Source organism: Micromesistius poutassou (assembly GCF_964030765.1).
Source record: "Micromesistius poutassou genome assembly, chromosome: 4".
NCBI lineage: Eukaryota > Metazoa > Chordata > Actinopteri > Gadiformes > Gadidae > Micromesistius > Micromesistius poutassou.
Window position 1 is genome coordinate 16618767 of NC_140274.1, and position 14884 is coordinate 16633650.

The window sequence follows — 14884 nt, forward strand, 5'->3', positions numbered from 1 at the left end:
TATAACCCATTTCAAAAGCTAGGCCTTATCATTTGAAGTGATTGGGCACAACGTCTTATTATGCAGATTATAGGGCAAAATGATCATGATGGTCATTGCAAGATGAGATCAAAGGTCAAATATTGTTCATTTACTTATTGAACTGTAACATTTTTGTTTGTTTGTGTAGGCCTACTAATTTAGCAAAAAAAAATGGAAGTGTGTTACATTGAAAATGTGACACAATTTTACAAAATAAATGACCATTAGCATATTTATTATATTTGCCTAATAGTTGTCTATGCATAAGCCTCACTATTAATGTTGCGAAAGTTATTCTAATACAGGTGCCTGCCCCCCCCCCCAAAACTAAGATGCCAGGAGAGAGTAGGGGGCAGGCAGGTTATGTCATTAACATCACGGAAATCCATAAAAATGCCAAATAAGCAGCTACTGTGTTCAAGGACTCTCAAATCTCCACTATCTCCCCACGCCCGGACGGAAACAATACAAATCAGTGACGGTGCATCACAGATCCATTTTATTTTAGATTAATTTGGGTGGATGATGAGGGCAATAAAACAAGTAACTAGTGAACCACTGTGAGTGTTGCAGCCTATCTCTCTATATGTGTAGACTGGAGAGGTGGAAAAACAAATGACATTTTGGGTGTTAAAGAAAACCCCAGATTCATCCAAACACTGTAGCCCAAACATGGGAGGGCGTCACTGAATACCGACGGCTTTCTCTCTTCTTTATCTGGACGGAAGGTGGTGCAGGAACCTTTCCATGCAACAAAAAAGCTGGTGATAATACATTTGATAATGCATCGATGTAGTGGGTTTAGAGAAGAAACACACACACGTACACACACCTGGACAGAATGAGACCACACAACGTAGAGAAATTGTATTTAGGCCTCCATGTTTAGCATAAAGAGCCACATAAGAGGCTGTGGCCTACTCCGTTATCTCAGTGAGCAAAGACTAGCGGCACTCAGACACCATGTCGTTTATTCATTTCTTTTTCAACGTAGATGCTCTCTCTATCTTTCTCTCTCTTCCCCCCTCTCTCTCCCCTTTCCTCCCCCTTCTCACTGTGTCTCTCTCAGCCTTTTCACCCATCTCTGTATATGGGAAATGGTGAAACAGGAAAATTAGGGTCACACGGAAGGTGCGATGAAGTTTGCAGAGACCAAACTCTTCGCTTCAGAGTCTGTGCGCCTGTGTGTATGTGTGTGAGAGACACAGGGAGAGATAAGTAATAATTGAAAAAGATGAAGGCCGTTTGTTTCAGAGTGTGAATTTCCAAATACATTTGGGTCTTCTAATAACCCTGTTAAATCAGTGTCCTGGGAATGGTAAACCGATCAGCGTCTAAGTAACCAATCAAATGTATCTGTGTAAGAATATGCCTGCTATACGTGTACCATCTACATGATTAAATATTATGAGTGATATGCTCTTTTTAAACAATTCAAATTGATAACACCTTAATATTAATTCCCCAGTGCCTAAACTTCCCCAGCGCCTAAACACACTGAAAGTGCGTAGTCTATGACTATTTCTCACTGAAATGTTTAAAAATGACAAAAATATGCAGAGTGCTTCATAGAGAAATAAACAAAGCCCAGACTGTCTGTTCACATTGAGATTTATCTTGAAAAAAACACCAGAGTTGAGTATTTTTAACTCCTGCTTGCATCGTGTGGCGTGTGTCGATTTGATCAGATCTCTTTCACTGCAAATCATGACTAGGGGTTAGGAAAGCTACTAGAGCTGAATTAGGTGCATCTGTTGGTACAGTATAATGGTTCCAAGTAGCTTATCACTCCATACAAATCTGCCCTGCTCCTAATCCTGCTAAACTCCCAGTCTAACAGTGGCGTGATTCACCCTCCAAGATTAACTATTAAATTAAAGATTTTTATATTTGTATCAACACTTAAACCCACAATTAGAATATTTAAAATATATATTATAATATATATATATATATATATATATATCTCATAAAATGAACAATTCTCAATTCAATTCAAACGGTAACCAATACCAAATAAAACTCTAAAATAACACTTATTGGTTTTTCCTTCTCTGCTTTTTCCTGCTGAACTGAGGGTGTGCATGTCTTTGTGTGCAAGTGTGGGAATGTGTGTGCACGTACATCTGTCTGTTTATAATATTTGTATTTATTTATTTTGCCAACAACATCTCTTGTTCCTGGTTGTTCTGGTCCCGCTGTACGGAGCGCGTGCAGTGAGCCCCGGCCATGTGTACCAGCGGTGCAGCTGGACGCACGCAGCCTGCAGATAGTTACTGGCCGCGGACTGGTGGCTGGTGGCTGTAGCGGGGTCAGTGACCCTCCCTCTCCTCCTCCCAGAACCACCAATCTGGACTCAATGGGTTCTGACACTGTTATAGTAGGGCTGCAGGTGGTGTTTGAACAGACAGACAGACAGACAGACAAATGAGCACACAGATACACAAAAAAACACACAAACACACTGTCACCTATACCCTCCCTCGTCTCCCTCCCTCCCTGCAATTTTCTATTGTGTGTGTGTGTGTGTGTGTGTGTGTGTGTGTGTGTGTGTGTGTGTGTGTGTGTGTGTGTGTGTGTGTGTGTGTGTGTGTGTGTGTGTGTGTGTGTGTGTGTGTGTTCACACGGTGTGCAACAAAGGCTGTGGCGTGGGGATGGTTTGCACGGTTGACCCTCAGACACCAGGTAGTTGTTATCCCTCGGACTGAGGCCCTGGACCCATCTCTGAATCTGGACTCTGGGAGGACAATTACTCCCCCCTTCTCTTCCTCTTCAGGGCCCCGGCACCGGCCCCCCAGGCCCCCATCACCACCCTAATAACTGTAATCTATCTCATCGTTGACCAGGACCAGCGCTGCTCTGCAGGGGATGTAGACCTAGAGGGGCAGAGGGGACGGAGGAGGGGTGGGGGGAAGGGGAGAGAGAAGGGGGCGGACAGAGAGAGATGGAGGGGGAGAGAGAGGAGGGGTTGGGAATGAGAGAGTGTGAGATGTGAGGGGGAGAGAGGGAGGGAGGGAGAGGTTATGAACAAGTGAGGTTGGGGTTATGGGATGTTTAACGAGATAGAGGGGGATAGGAAGGGGCAGGAGGGCGAAATGAGGAGGGAGGGATGGAGAGACAAAGGTCAAAAAAGGAGAGTGAAGGGAGATGGAACAGTGGGGGAGAGATCAGGCCGTGAGAGAGGTGAAGAGGGTAGAGAGAGGAAGGGAGGCAAAAGCAACTTGTCAAGGAACCTGACAATAGCAATTGATGATAACTAGGGTGTTAAATGTTGAGTGTCACATGGGGATGAATATCATTAGATAATACATACATACATACACACAAATATATATATATACACTGTATGAATATACTGTATATACTGACTGAATTTTTAGAACATAATCACAACACTAAATGTTATTTAGTGTTTAGATTGTTAGGTTCCAACATTGCTCCATTTTTTGCTACATTCGTTGTGACATTTAGTGTTTAGATGAAATGTTATATTTCTTCTCTGTGTCTGAACTGTAATATCATGAACATATTGGTCTGTTGCCGGGTGATAATAAGTTCTGTCGGTACTGTAATACCTTCTGTCACCTCTAGGTGGCAGTAGAACCAACAGCTCAACAACAAGGACAACCGACTCTGGAGACTGGCTCCCTGTTCAGCAATCACTCTTCTGGTGAAGAAGAAAATAGCTTTAAACTAAGTGATTCTCTGATCAGTGAATCCCTCTGGTTTTTATGAATAACGGCTCGGAACAACAGAGATAACGTGGAGTTGAGGGAAGTCTGTATTTGCCAGTGGGCTGAGCCATCTAGTCTTCCTTCGAGTCTTGGGGAACAGTCAAAAACAAAACAAAACAAAAATTGACATCTGAAGAAAATCTTGATTCGTTAGAAAGGGCCTCTTGATGTCAGACTCCACTGTGCGGATGTGAGACTACCATCCTGAGTTATTTTATCAGGGTTTTTTAGATCAAACGTTCGTACATTCCCGTTCCCCTGGACAGTTACGGAAGTGCTGAACCCCTGAGTGCTCATTTTAAAAAGATGGAGAAAACCAAACTCTATTCTATTTGATTTCCCGCCAAAACAAAAAACCCACCACACTCCCAAACCACTGCAAGCCGTTCGTCTCCCCTCTCTTCTTTATGCCTACTTGTTTCTTTAGGGCTCCATTTTGGGAAGCCATGGGTACGTTGGTTTAAAACAAACAGACATAGACACTGTTGCTAATTATGTTTCACAGTGGTGGGGGGGAGTCTGGATTCAAAAGCAGCTGGAGAGGCGGTACATACCTAACGACACTGTGTGCCCACCACTGTGCCACACCTGAAACATGTCGACACCTTTTAGTTCCACCCGACGGAGAACCATGGCAAGGGTGGAAAAAAAGACCTCCTCCAAATAAAAAGATAGACCAGCGACAGACCTTCTAATTAGCATCTCTTTAGTCTACGGTGACCCGATTTCAGAAAGGAAAAAAGGGACATTTGCAGTTTTGCGGTCCATATTACAATGAAATATACAATGTTATTTTTAATGTTTTTTTTTGGTTATTATGGAAAATGCCTCAAACGGCGCTCCCACAGAGCGCTCCTCTGCACAGTAGTCCAATCAGACCCGCCCCACATTAGATAAATGGATGTGATTGGCCTGATTCGGGCCAGGGCTGCTGCAAATCTAACCCTAACCCTAACCTCGAGGCCAGTCACAACATAGTCACAACAGTCTCACCGCATCACCAGCTGGGACCATGAAAACACCCCTAAACAAACGCTGTGTGAACATCGCTTGAACACTAAGGGATCGACTTATTATTCATAGTATAATTTGATCTTGTTCCACCATTGTTTAACAAAGGGGGCCAACAGCAGGTACAAAGGTAATTAAGGAGCAGGTAGGAACTAGACAGTGAATACAGAGACAGGTCATTAAGGAGCAGGAAGGGGATAGACAGTGAATACAGAGACAGGTCATTAAGGAGCAGGAAGGGGATAGACAGTGAATACAGAGACAGGTCATTAAGGAGCAGGTAGGAGCTAGACAGTGAATACAGAGACAGGTCATTAAGGAGCAGGTAGGAGCTAGACAGTGAATACAGAGACAGGTCATTAAGGAGCAGGAAGGGGATAGACAGTGAATACAGAGACAGGTCATTAAGGAGCAGGTAGGAGCTAGACAGTGAATACAGAGACAGGTCATTAAGGAGCAGGAAGGGGATAGACAGTGAATACAGAGACAGGTCATTAAGGAGCAGGAAGGGGATAGACAGTGAATACAGAGACAGGTCATTAAGGAGCAGGAAGGGGATAGACAGTGAATACAGAGACAGGTCATTAAGGAGCAGGAAGGGGATAGACAGTGAATACAGAGACAGGTCATTAAGGAGCAGGTAGGAGCTAGACAGTGAATACAGAGACAGGTCATTAAGGAGCAGGTAGGGGATAGACAGTGAATACAGAGACAGGTCATTAAGGAGCAGGAAGGGGATTGGCAGTGAATACAGAGACAGGTCATTAAGGAGCAGGTAGGGGATAGACAGTGAATACAGAGACAGATCATAATGAAGAAGGTAGGGGTTGGGCAATGAATACAGAGACAGGTCCTTCAGGAACATGGAGGGGTTAGACAATGATTGCACCGACTGGTCTTTCATTTAATTTCAACACTAGGCCTCTTTCTCAGGTTTTATCCGAAAATAACATTCCCAAAGCAAATCGATTATATCTCCTATACTATAGGATACTCCTATACTAACCATAAGGGCTATAAAATGTACAGAAGTCATTAAGGAGCAGGTAGGGTTTAGAGAGTGAATACAGATATTATGAAGGTACAGGAGGGGTGTGGTAATCAGTCAGAATACTGAAAGGATACTTGCATCGAGGCTGGGTTTTCAGGCCTACAGATTCGCACAGCGAGGTATTTGGAGGATTCTTGTAAAACACCCAATATGCCGCTCTAGCAACTGACTGGCTTCTCCATAAATTAAGACTTCTACAGCCTTTGCCAGTTTCTGATGAAGTCATTTTGTGTATTACGTTTGGCTTCTCAATAGTGCCCATTAACAGTCTTGTGTTCTGACCCGGTCTAACCACAGAGTCTTGACGGAAACTTTTCAAATCAAGTTTCTGTTTCTTCTAATCAAAGCCCAGGAGGAGGAGTGCAGCGGTGGTTCACCGAAGCGTGAGTAAAACCCCTCCATGTTTGACAAAAAAATAATCCTACTTTTTATTATTATTTCATTTTCCGTGAGCATTTTAAGGAGTGTGGCCGGGAAAGCATCGGTCGTTCTTTACATGTTGCAGAGTGTGCCTCTGGTCTCACCGGGCCCAGCCTGAGGCCCATGCTCAGATATTATAATAAAGCTTTCAATTCTGCCTTGCTTCTCAAGGTCTCCTCTTTGATAATTAAAGGTGTTTTTCTTTGGAGCCAGGGTGAGGGGGCCGCCATGTAATGTGGCCTGTGAAGCCCTTTGAGACAGTGACTGATTAAGGGGCGATTGAAATCAAATTGACTTGGCTTTTAGGGAATACAAAAAATCATCAATGCACACTACCCACCTGGGATACCTCATCAAGTAGCCCGTTTACCTGTTTACTTGTCTCTTTGTGTCTGACTGTCTTCTGCCATGTTGATGAGTGGTTTACATACTGAAACACGTAGAAATGCTTCCTTGATTACATCTGTTTTGTGCATGTGTTAAGACTAAACTAATTGTTGCATCATCATTACATTCATTATGTGGCATTAGGGTACTGATCCCGTTTGCGTGCTGAGAATCTTAATATACTTGGCATGTGAGGGTACCATAGCCTGGCAGTATACGTTGTATTTTTGTCAAAGCACTCAAATTATCAGAGGCCTTACCACTTAGTAGAAAAACTAAGGATTTAGTTGAGTTCTTGTATTTGAATTCAACCTCTATTTATCCAAATAGAATCCAGCAATTTGGGAGCTGAAATGATTCAGCCTGTCGTGCTCAGCTACAAATTCTGAAGGGCCTTTATATGACCAGGTGCAGCCGAAGGTCCAATCAGAGCCCCCCCATTCAGAGAATTATTAGACCATAATAAAGTTTTATGTTCCTGAATAACGAGGGAGCAGCAGCACTCATTAAAAAGCAACGAGGGCTGGGGAGGGGTGGTGTCGGTTGGTGTCGGTTGGTGTATCAGGGTCCAAACAGTGACTTTTAAAAGCAACAGTTGTTAAATGAATCACGGACGGGGTGATGCGTCCCGTGGCGGCCTCCATCTGCCTCATCTTGTCAACAAACTTTATGCGTATAGTTCTTCTCCCACAGTTAACGGTCTCTGGGGCCTTCACAGGGGCCAGGGTTAGACAGCACCACCTTACCCCGGGCCCTTAAAAAAAACCTGCCACGGCGAGGGGAAAATCGCTCCTGAAACCCAGTGGGGAAATATTAAGAATCGGGAAGGAAACATGCAAGAGGGACTGAAATAGGTGCCGGGTGGGTCAGAAATAGGAGCGAAAAAAACAATGAGGGAAAAATAGTTGAAATGAGATGAAGGCAAAGTAGTTTTATCATATTCAGGTAGGCAGAGAGGGCGGTTAGAAACTTGGCGTTGTAATCTAAGCGATTTGAGCTGTCAGACGCAGTTTAAAACTAGAAGACATGAGATCCCCGTCCTCCTCCTGCCCATGGAGTTATATATTACTATTTACTTATTTAGCAGACGCTAAATCATCTCATGTTTTGAAAGGACTCCAATTGAATTCAGTGTCGAGGACACTTGGGATCCAACCCAGTGTATATAAATTATGTTTCCAAAATGGTCCATTGTCCGAACTTGTTTCACCATTTCCCCTCTGTAACGTGTGCTCTTTCTGCTCGTTCATACCCAGGAGGATGCCACACGGTGCACTGGGCTCCCTCTACTTGTACGTACTGTTAGTCTGTATATGCTCCCGTCAGCTCCATCCCTCGCTTTTAATTTCCCAGGATTCCCTGATGGTGCCCGCATTAGCAGATGACTCGTTAACTAAACTTCACATTTTGGCCTTCAGGGAACGGGGGGGGGGGGGAGGGGGGGGGGGGGGTGATGCTGTGCTGTTTGAATTAGTAAGAAGAGTGAGAATGAGTAACAAGGGAATGTGGAATTTCAACCCCACCACCACCCCATCCCTCCTCTTGCTCTTTCATGACGAAATCGGAGCCAAAACGGGGCTGATTTACTGAGTGGCTGCGAGCGGGCGAGTCTGATGCGGCCGGGGGAGGGGTTGCTGGCGCAAAGGCTGGTTAAAATAGTGCCGTGGTGGCAGAATTGCGAGTGAACGCGTTTGACACATTAAAAAAAAAAAAGGGACCAACTCCCACACGCTCACGACCCAGACCCCGGTGCCTGCTATTTTCATTAACCGCAAACGTTCCACCGATTGATCCGGAGAACGGGTCACCCAAGGTTCAGCAAAACAAACAGCTCATTAAGCGTTTGTGTCGCCTCGGCTGTGACTCACGTTTCCCCCCACTGACGCTTTCCATCGCCAGGCGGCGGGGTAAGAGCTCGGCGGTGGAAAGTGGAGAGACTTCCACTTCCGCCCGCCACTCAGCGCGCGCACACCGCTCCTCTTTGGATTAATTGGATTCATTAACATAAGATCTAACACGTGTGTGCTGAGCGAGTTTCCACGGAGAGGCGTGCGTCTGTGTCAATCCTTCGCCGGGATTATCCCTGACCTTGTTCGCAAACATCTGAATGCCTCTCGGCGTTTTTTCATGAAAAAACATGACATCAGGATACATAAAAAGCATGGGGGGGGGGGGGGGGAGAAACATAAGGAACGTCCCAGAGCTGTTCTGCTTAAAATGCATATCAGTGTTTCCTCCTCTATTTCATGGCCAGATCCACTTCGTGCTATTAGCCCGGAGCTATCTCGATGATGGAAACCCGATAGTCACAAACTTTCCACTTTCTCAGCGGGAAGCCATGCAAATCTAAGAGGCGTACACATGAAGAGGTAAGTTTGCGCGCCATGAATTATGCACACTGTTTGCGGGAGAACGCCGAAACACGCCCGGCATTCAGCGGCCTCGCAGGGAAAAGATGAGGAAAAAAGACTCGCTGACTTTGAGATAAGAGACGGCGCAAGTGGTGTAACTACAGATAGTAAATATTATATTCACAAACAGGCTTACAATGCATGGCGAAAAAACCATTGGTTTTCCATGGGTTTGTCTGTCCCTCAACACCACGGAGCAGCTCTTTAGAATGGGGCGTTTGATCTCTAGCTTGAGACGGTATTAAAAGCTAATGCCGTATTTATGAGGATGAACAGTGGATGGTGCGTTAGCTCCATAAGGGGATGGGGTAGTGGCTTTGTGCCGACACAAAACTGGTTCTTGGCCTTGACTGGCACCCACTCATCGGGAAGTACGGGCAAAACAAAGGCTGTGCCCCCGAGATACTGATACCAGAGCTAGCCATGCGCTAGCATTCTGACGTGAGCTCCCCTGGTGTAGCGCTTTGTGTCTACCTTTTGGCAGCATCTTTGATGCTACCTCTGCTTTACCTCTGCTTTACCTCCTTCAAGGCATGGACTGAGACCAAAACCTCTAACAGACAGTAGGGGTGTAACGATACGCATATTCAAACCGAAATATTATGGTACGGGTCTAACGGTTCGATGCACGTTTCATTTCGGTACTTACCGAGAAAAAATTATTAAAAAAAAAATATATATAATTATGTTTATATTGATTATCACACACTCTGTTAGTGTCTTGTCTTGTCTTGTCCTGATGTTTTGTGTTGAGGACCACAATGGAAATAAGTCCTGGACTTTATTGTGTTTTTATCCTCAATTGTATTTATATTGATGTATTTTCATTTGTGTAAGGCATTTGTTTGATACAATTTAATAAATCAAATCAAAATCAAATTGTTTAATAAAATAATAAAAACTGCTGTACCGAAAAACATAACGAACCGTGACTTAAAAACCGAGGTACGTACCGAACCGTGACTTTAGTGTATCGTTACACCCCTAACAGACAGCAGTGACCTAACCTCACCTTGTTTACGGTCATAATTTCTCATACAGGTCTAGGAGTATGTTGGGGTCTAGGAGTATGTTGGGGTTCTTGTTCTTGCTCCTGCTCCAGAATGCCCACGGATAGGTTTTGGACATTGGGGGATTGAACCCAGTACTTTTCAGCTTAGAGTACAAAACAGAGTAGCCACTATATACTGAACACATCTTCTCAATGTTCTTCCTTGCTCCACAGTGCTTCGGGAGTTTCATTCCTAGTCTGTTTGTAGGTTTAGTGCAGGGGATTACTGTCAAATCTCAACTCAACATGGGCCTGTGCACGTCTTTGAAACCTAAACATTTGAGACTGTAAAGTTGAAACATTTGAGACTGTAGAGTTGAAACATTTCAAACTGTAGGGTTCAACCCTTTAAGGATGTCCAGCCTTTTCTTTTGAGACTGTACAGTTTAAAACTTTTGAGACTTTCAAGTTTAACCATTTGAAACTTTCAAGTTTTGACCTTTGGAATTTTTGAGTGTAACCCTTTGGAATCTTTGAATGCAATTATTTGAGACTGTAGAGTTTACTCCTTACTTAATGGTTTTGAAACAAAATGATTAGCAAACTCAAACTCGTGACCATCCATGCTTCTGTACATCAACATCAAAAGAGAAATTTGTATAAAAGGAGAACATCCTTTACCTGCATTACGTTGGAGCGCCCGTTGAAGTCCTGGGGTTTAGTGAAGAACTCAGTGTTATGGTCCAGTCGCCCGTGGCCGCCGAACTGAACGTCATCAGAGTCCAGCTTGATGGTATATCTGACGCAGGGGTAAAGGAGTATCTCTATAATAACATCTGACAACTAAGAGGAGCCTAGATGATGACGATTTAATCATTTAGTTCTGAGATGAGAGTGTGAGAAAGAATGTCTGGCAGCAGTGCCAGCGTCAGCCTCAATGAGATCTCTGTGTTTATTTCACAACTCATCCACCTCACAGTGCTGCAAAGCGAAAACACGCAGGGTCCCTAATTGACAAAGCGGATGCTGGCCCAACAACATTTGCATAAGCAGAAATGTGATTCAACTGCTGCTCAACTGCCGTCTGCCTGTCTCATTTCTCCAATTCAAGACGTTAATAAAGATTTCATCAAATGCTGTCCAAACTTAGCAAAATAAATACATGACACACGTCTGCACGTCTATCGCATTGACACGGACACGGTGGAATATTTAAAAACCTGTTACTGCCCTCGGTCATTTGGGGAGGAGACGGGAGGACAGGAGGTGTGGGGGGGGGTGTTAAGAAGGTCTATTTTCAGTGACTTCATCTCACATGTATTCAGGCGATCGCTGAGCGTTTGATCTTGGGACCTCCGGGCCGATGGGAGTGACTCCACCGTATGGAGATCTTAAGACAACCACAGCTCTCGGCTGCACCCAAGACAAGAAGCTCAGAGACAGAAAGATCCCATTCTTTATTAGAAGAAAAAAATACCACTGGCGGTTTCCAAGAATAAAAGCCTACATTTCCCATGAGTCTGGGCATTGTGCTGGTGCTCTGAGAGTGCGTTGTTTGTCTTAGAAGTTAAAAGAGGAAAAAAAAAGTTTGCATCAGAGTTTGCCGATAAAGAGGTGCTTTAGGGATTTGGTGATGTCATCAAGGTGCAGAGAGCTGTCTTTAATAGCCTGCGGGCTGTGGATCCACAGCATTTTGAGAGGATTTAGCATTTTCGATTTTTATATTTGATGTTTTTATATTACCCATTACCTCACATGTCCATATCCAACTGATCAGCATATTGTACCTCCCAAAGAAATATGATCTTTCAAAAGATCTGCTTTCAAAAAAGACAAAAAAATACACAAAAATATGAAACTAATAAATCTCCAAGGGCTCGCCGAACCGAAAGTGAAAACCTTGCCAGGATCTATCATGTGTGTGGAACATTAATAAAAGGCGAGCGTCAGCATCATAGCAGCGCTGTATTCATCAATACATAGATACACAACATTAAATACAGTACAAATCAATATTTACACATCCAGAGGCCTTCCTGCATCCCTACAGTACCCTGTACACACATATACATTTGTATACCCCCCGACCACCACCACCGCACGACCGCAATTTTATTTTCCAAAAATGGCAGAATATGTGCACCTCAACACGAATGGTGTTTGTGAATGTACAAACACGTGTATGTGTGTCAGTGCACACGTGCGTGAGTGTCTATATTACTGTATGCATGTGTGTGAGTATGTGATTGCGTGCGAGACTGCGTGCACGAGAACGTGCGTATATGTGTATTGCATTATTCACCAGCCTCTCCTGGGGGCTCCAGGCAACAATCGAGCAGAGGAGAGCATCCCTAATTGGCTGCTTGAATGATCACCTCCCCTCCCTATAGGCTGCGCCGGGAGCTCGGAACGCAGTGCGACCACCACCACCGGCACCACCATCACCACCACAGCTACCCCCAGAGCCAGGGAGCCTCCGCTGCCCACCCTGCCTGCTTAAGAAGTGCTGCTCTGGGCATCGTTTCAGACAAGATGAGCTCAGGCTTCATGCTCATCCACAACAACAGGACCCACACACACTCCTCTAGAGATTTAGTGTGTGAACGTATGTACGTATGTATGTGTGTGTTCAACGTGTGTATATATATATATATATATTATATATATATACATACATATATATATATACATACATATATGTGTGTGTGTGTGTGTGTGTGTTGTGTGTGTGTGTGTGTGTGTGTGTGTGTGTGGTGTGTGTGTGTGTGTGTGTGTGTGTATATATATATATACACAGTACATGATGGACACCCAAAAGCAAGCAAAAAGAGTGTGTGCATATGCGAGTGTGTATCCGTATGCGTGTGTATTGTTTGTGTGGGGTATAGGCCTCTACATGTGGGTGTTATTTAGTTGTGAAGTATAGCCGTGTGATATTGCAAGATAAAAGATCGAAAGATTTGCCTCAGCAGATGTAGTGCATGCTGGGAAAATTAGGAATCGATGCTAATTGAAATATTGGATTCCCAACAAATGCACTACTACTGTACTGGTTTCTTTTCGACAGTGCCCAGAGGAAGTTTCCAGAGTTTAGGAAACTGTTTTTCTTTTCACTCTTCTTTTCACTCTATTCTTCTGTCTTCAGAAAAAGTCAGATTATTTGATTAAAAAAAAAATAATACAAATCCAGTGTTGTGCTTTGTTTTCATATCGCAAACATCACTAAAGAATTCTGGGCCATTTCGGTTGGTTGTACCTTTAGCAGAAACCACCAGAACAACACAACTTGTCATTCTTGTTTATCAGAACCAACCTCACAGCTACACCGGTTGGCAGGATTCTGTGAAATAGTTGACACCACCTTCACTTTGCGGTATATCTTGAGCACACAGTTATTTCACCCCCTGTGACTTGGTTTGGAAATTGATAACCATGTCTTGCGGGAGCAGCAGCAGTTACAAGTTCCCCGACGAAGAAAAAGAAGAGGAAGAGGAAGAAGTTGTCTTTAAGTAAAGCAAAACAAACAAATCTGCCGGCTGGGGCTGTGATTTGCAGTATAGGCATCCACTTTGGTCAATACAGCCTCTTTCTTTATTTCCTACTCCGGCTCTCTTTTCAGCTTGCAGTACGGACATAATGGCAATTAAGTGGGAGCACATTGACTTAAGACTTTTTTTTCCTTTTGTAATTCTTAGCTTTGTGTTTGGCTGGAGAACACTTTGTAACCTTGAAGTGAAATACTTAAATTCATAGACGGGTTGTCCTCATTTGCTCCTGAAAGTAGAGGTGAAAGTCCTCTTTTCAGTTAAACAACTTAATTACCAAATTTATCACACCCCCTCTCAATCATCAACATAAAATGAAATGATCTCAACAATACATTCTAATGTGAATATAGTGAAAGTGAAGACTATAGTATCATAAAATTAGGTAATGATGGGTACAGGTTGAGTGAATCAAGTATTTCCTGGAACTAGGGCAGAGAATGGCTTGTCTTTACCATCGCTCGTCTTTATTTCGCTTTGTCCTCTCCCCCTCTTTCTCCTTAATTCCTCTCTACCTCTTCCCCTCCCTCCTGCCCTTTCTACCCCCTCCCTCTCTATGACTCCATCGCTCCCTCTCTCTACCATTCCATCTATCTATCTCTCCCCCCCCACCGCTCCCCCTTGCCTAGTTAGTTAATTCGGACTGCTCCACACAGTGCCGTGATTTCAAAGAGCGTTCAGGGAGGAAATGAGAGAATGATGGCCTGACAAGTTCTCCAGTGCCGATCGGTAGTCGTGGGAATCAAAGCCCTCCTCTGCCCTGACAGCTACACCTTTCATGGAGGTGGAGGGGGGAGGGGCGGGCTCCGACTGGGATTTCTAATGCTCCGAGCAGCAGATAAAGCCCACCGCCTGAAGAACATGTCCGCCGGGACCCGAGGAGAATAAAGAAGGAGCAGAAAATAGTGATGGTTGGAGTGTCTATCGGGAGAAAAAAGAAGCTGACTTTCGCTGAATTTTAATGGTCCGAAAAATCTTTTGTTTTTATGGTCGGGCGGGGGGAGGGGGGGGGGGGGTTGGCTTGAGGCTGTCTCTTGTTTCAAGAAAAGCACAAAAGCACAAAAAAGTTAAGTCGGAGTTTAAACAAAGTAATAATGAAATTAAAATGAAATGGAAACAAATGGATGAACATAAAGGCCAGCATGTACGTGTGTGTGTTTTTTTTGTTGTAGTCTATTGTTGAGTAAAGGCCGTACTGATGATGCACTGTATTCATAACCATGTAAAAGTATGCCCCAGAATTCGGGCACATAACTCTTTATCGCCGATACAACGAGACATTAGCCCATTTAAGATTACTTTCTCTCTCTCTC

At 44.0% G+C, this 14884-nt stretch overlaps 1 protein-coding gene across 1 annotated transcript in view; it reads right to left on the reverse strand.

Annotated features, from left to right (window-relative positions):
- Nucleotides 1-497: 497 nt before the first annotated feature.
- The window catches only part of gbe1b (glucan (1,4-alpha-), branching enzyme 1b), an 85249-nt gene continuing 70862 nt past the window's right edge, over nt 498-14884 (reverse strand). Inside the window, exons 15-16 of the mRNA XM_084467488.1 lie at nt 10708-10825; nt 498-2897 (exon numbers count right to left, since the gene is read on the reverse strand). Coding sequence (XP_084323614.1) covers nt 2835-2897; nt 10708-10825 — 181 coding nt within the window. The 3' untranslated portion in view covers nt 498-2834. The remainder of the gene's footprint in view (nt 2898-10707; nt 10826-14884) is intronic.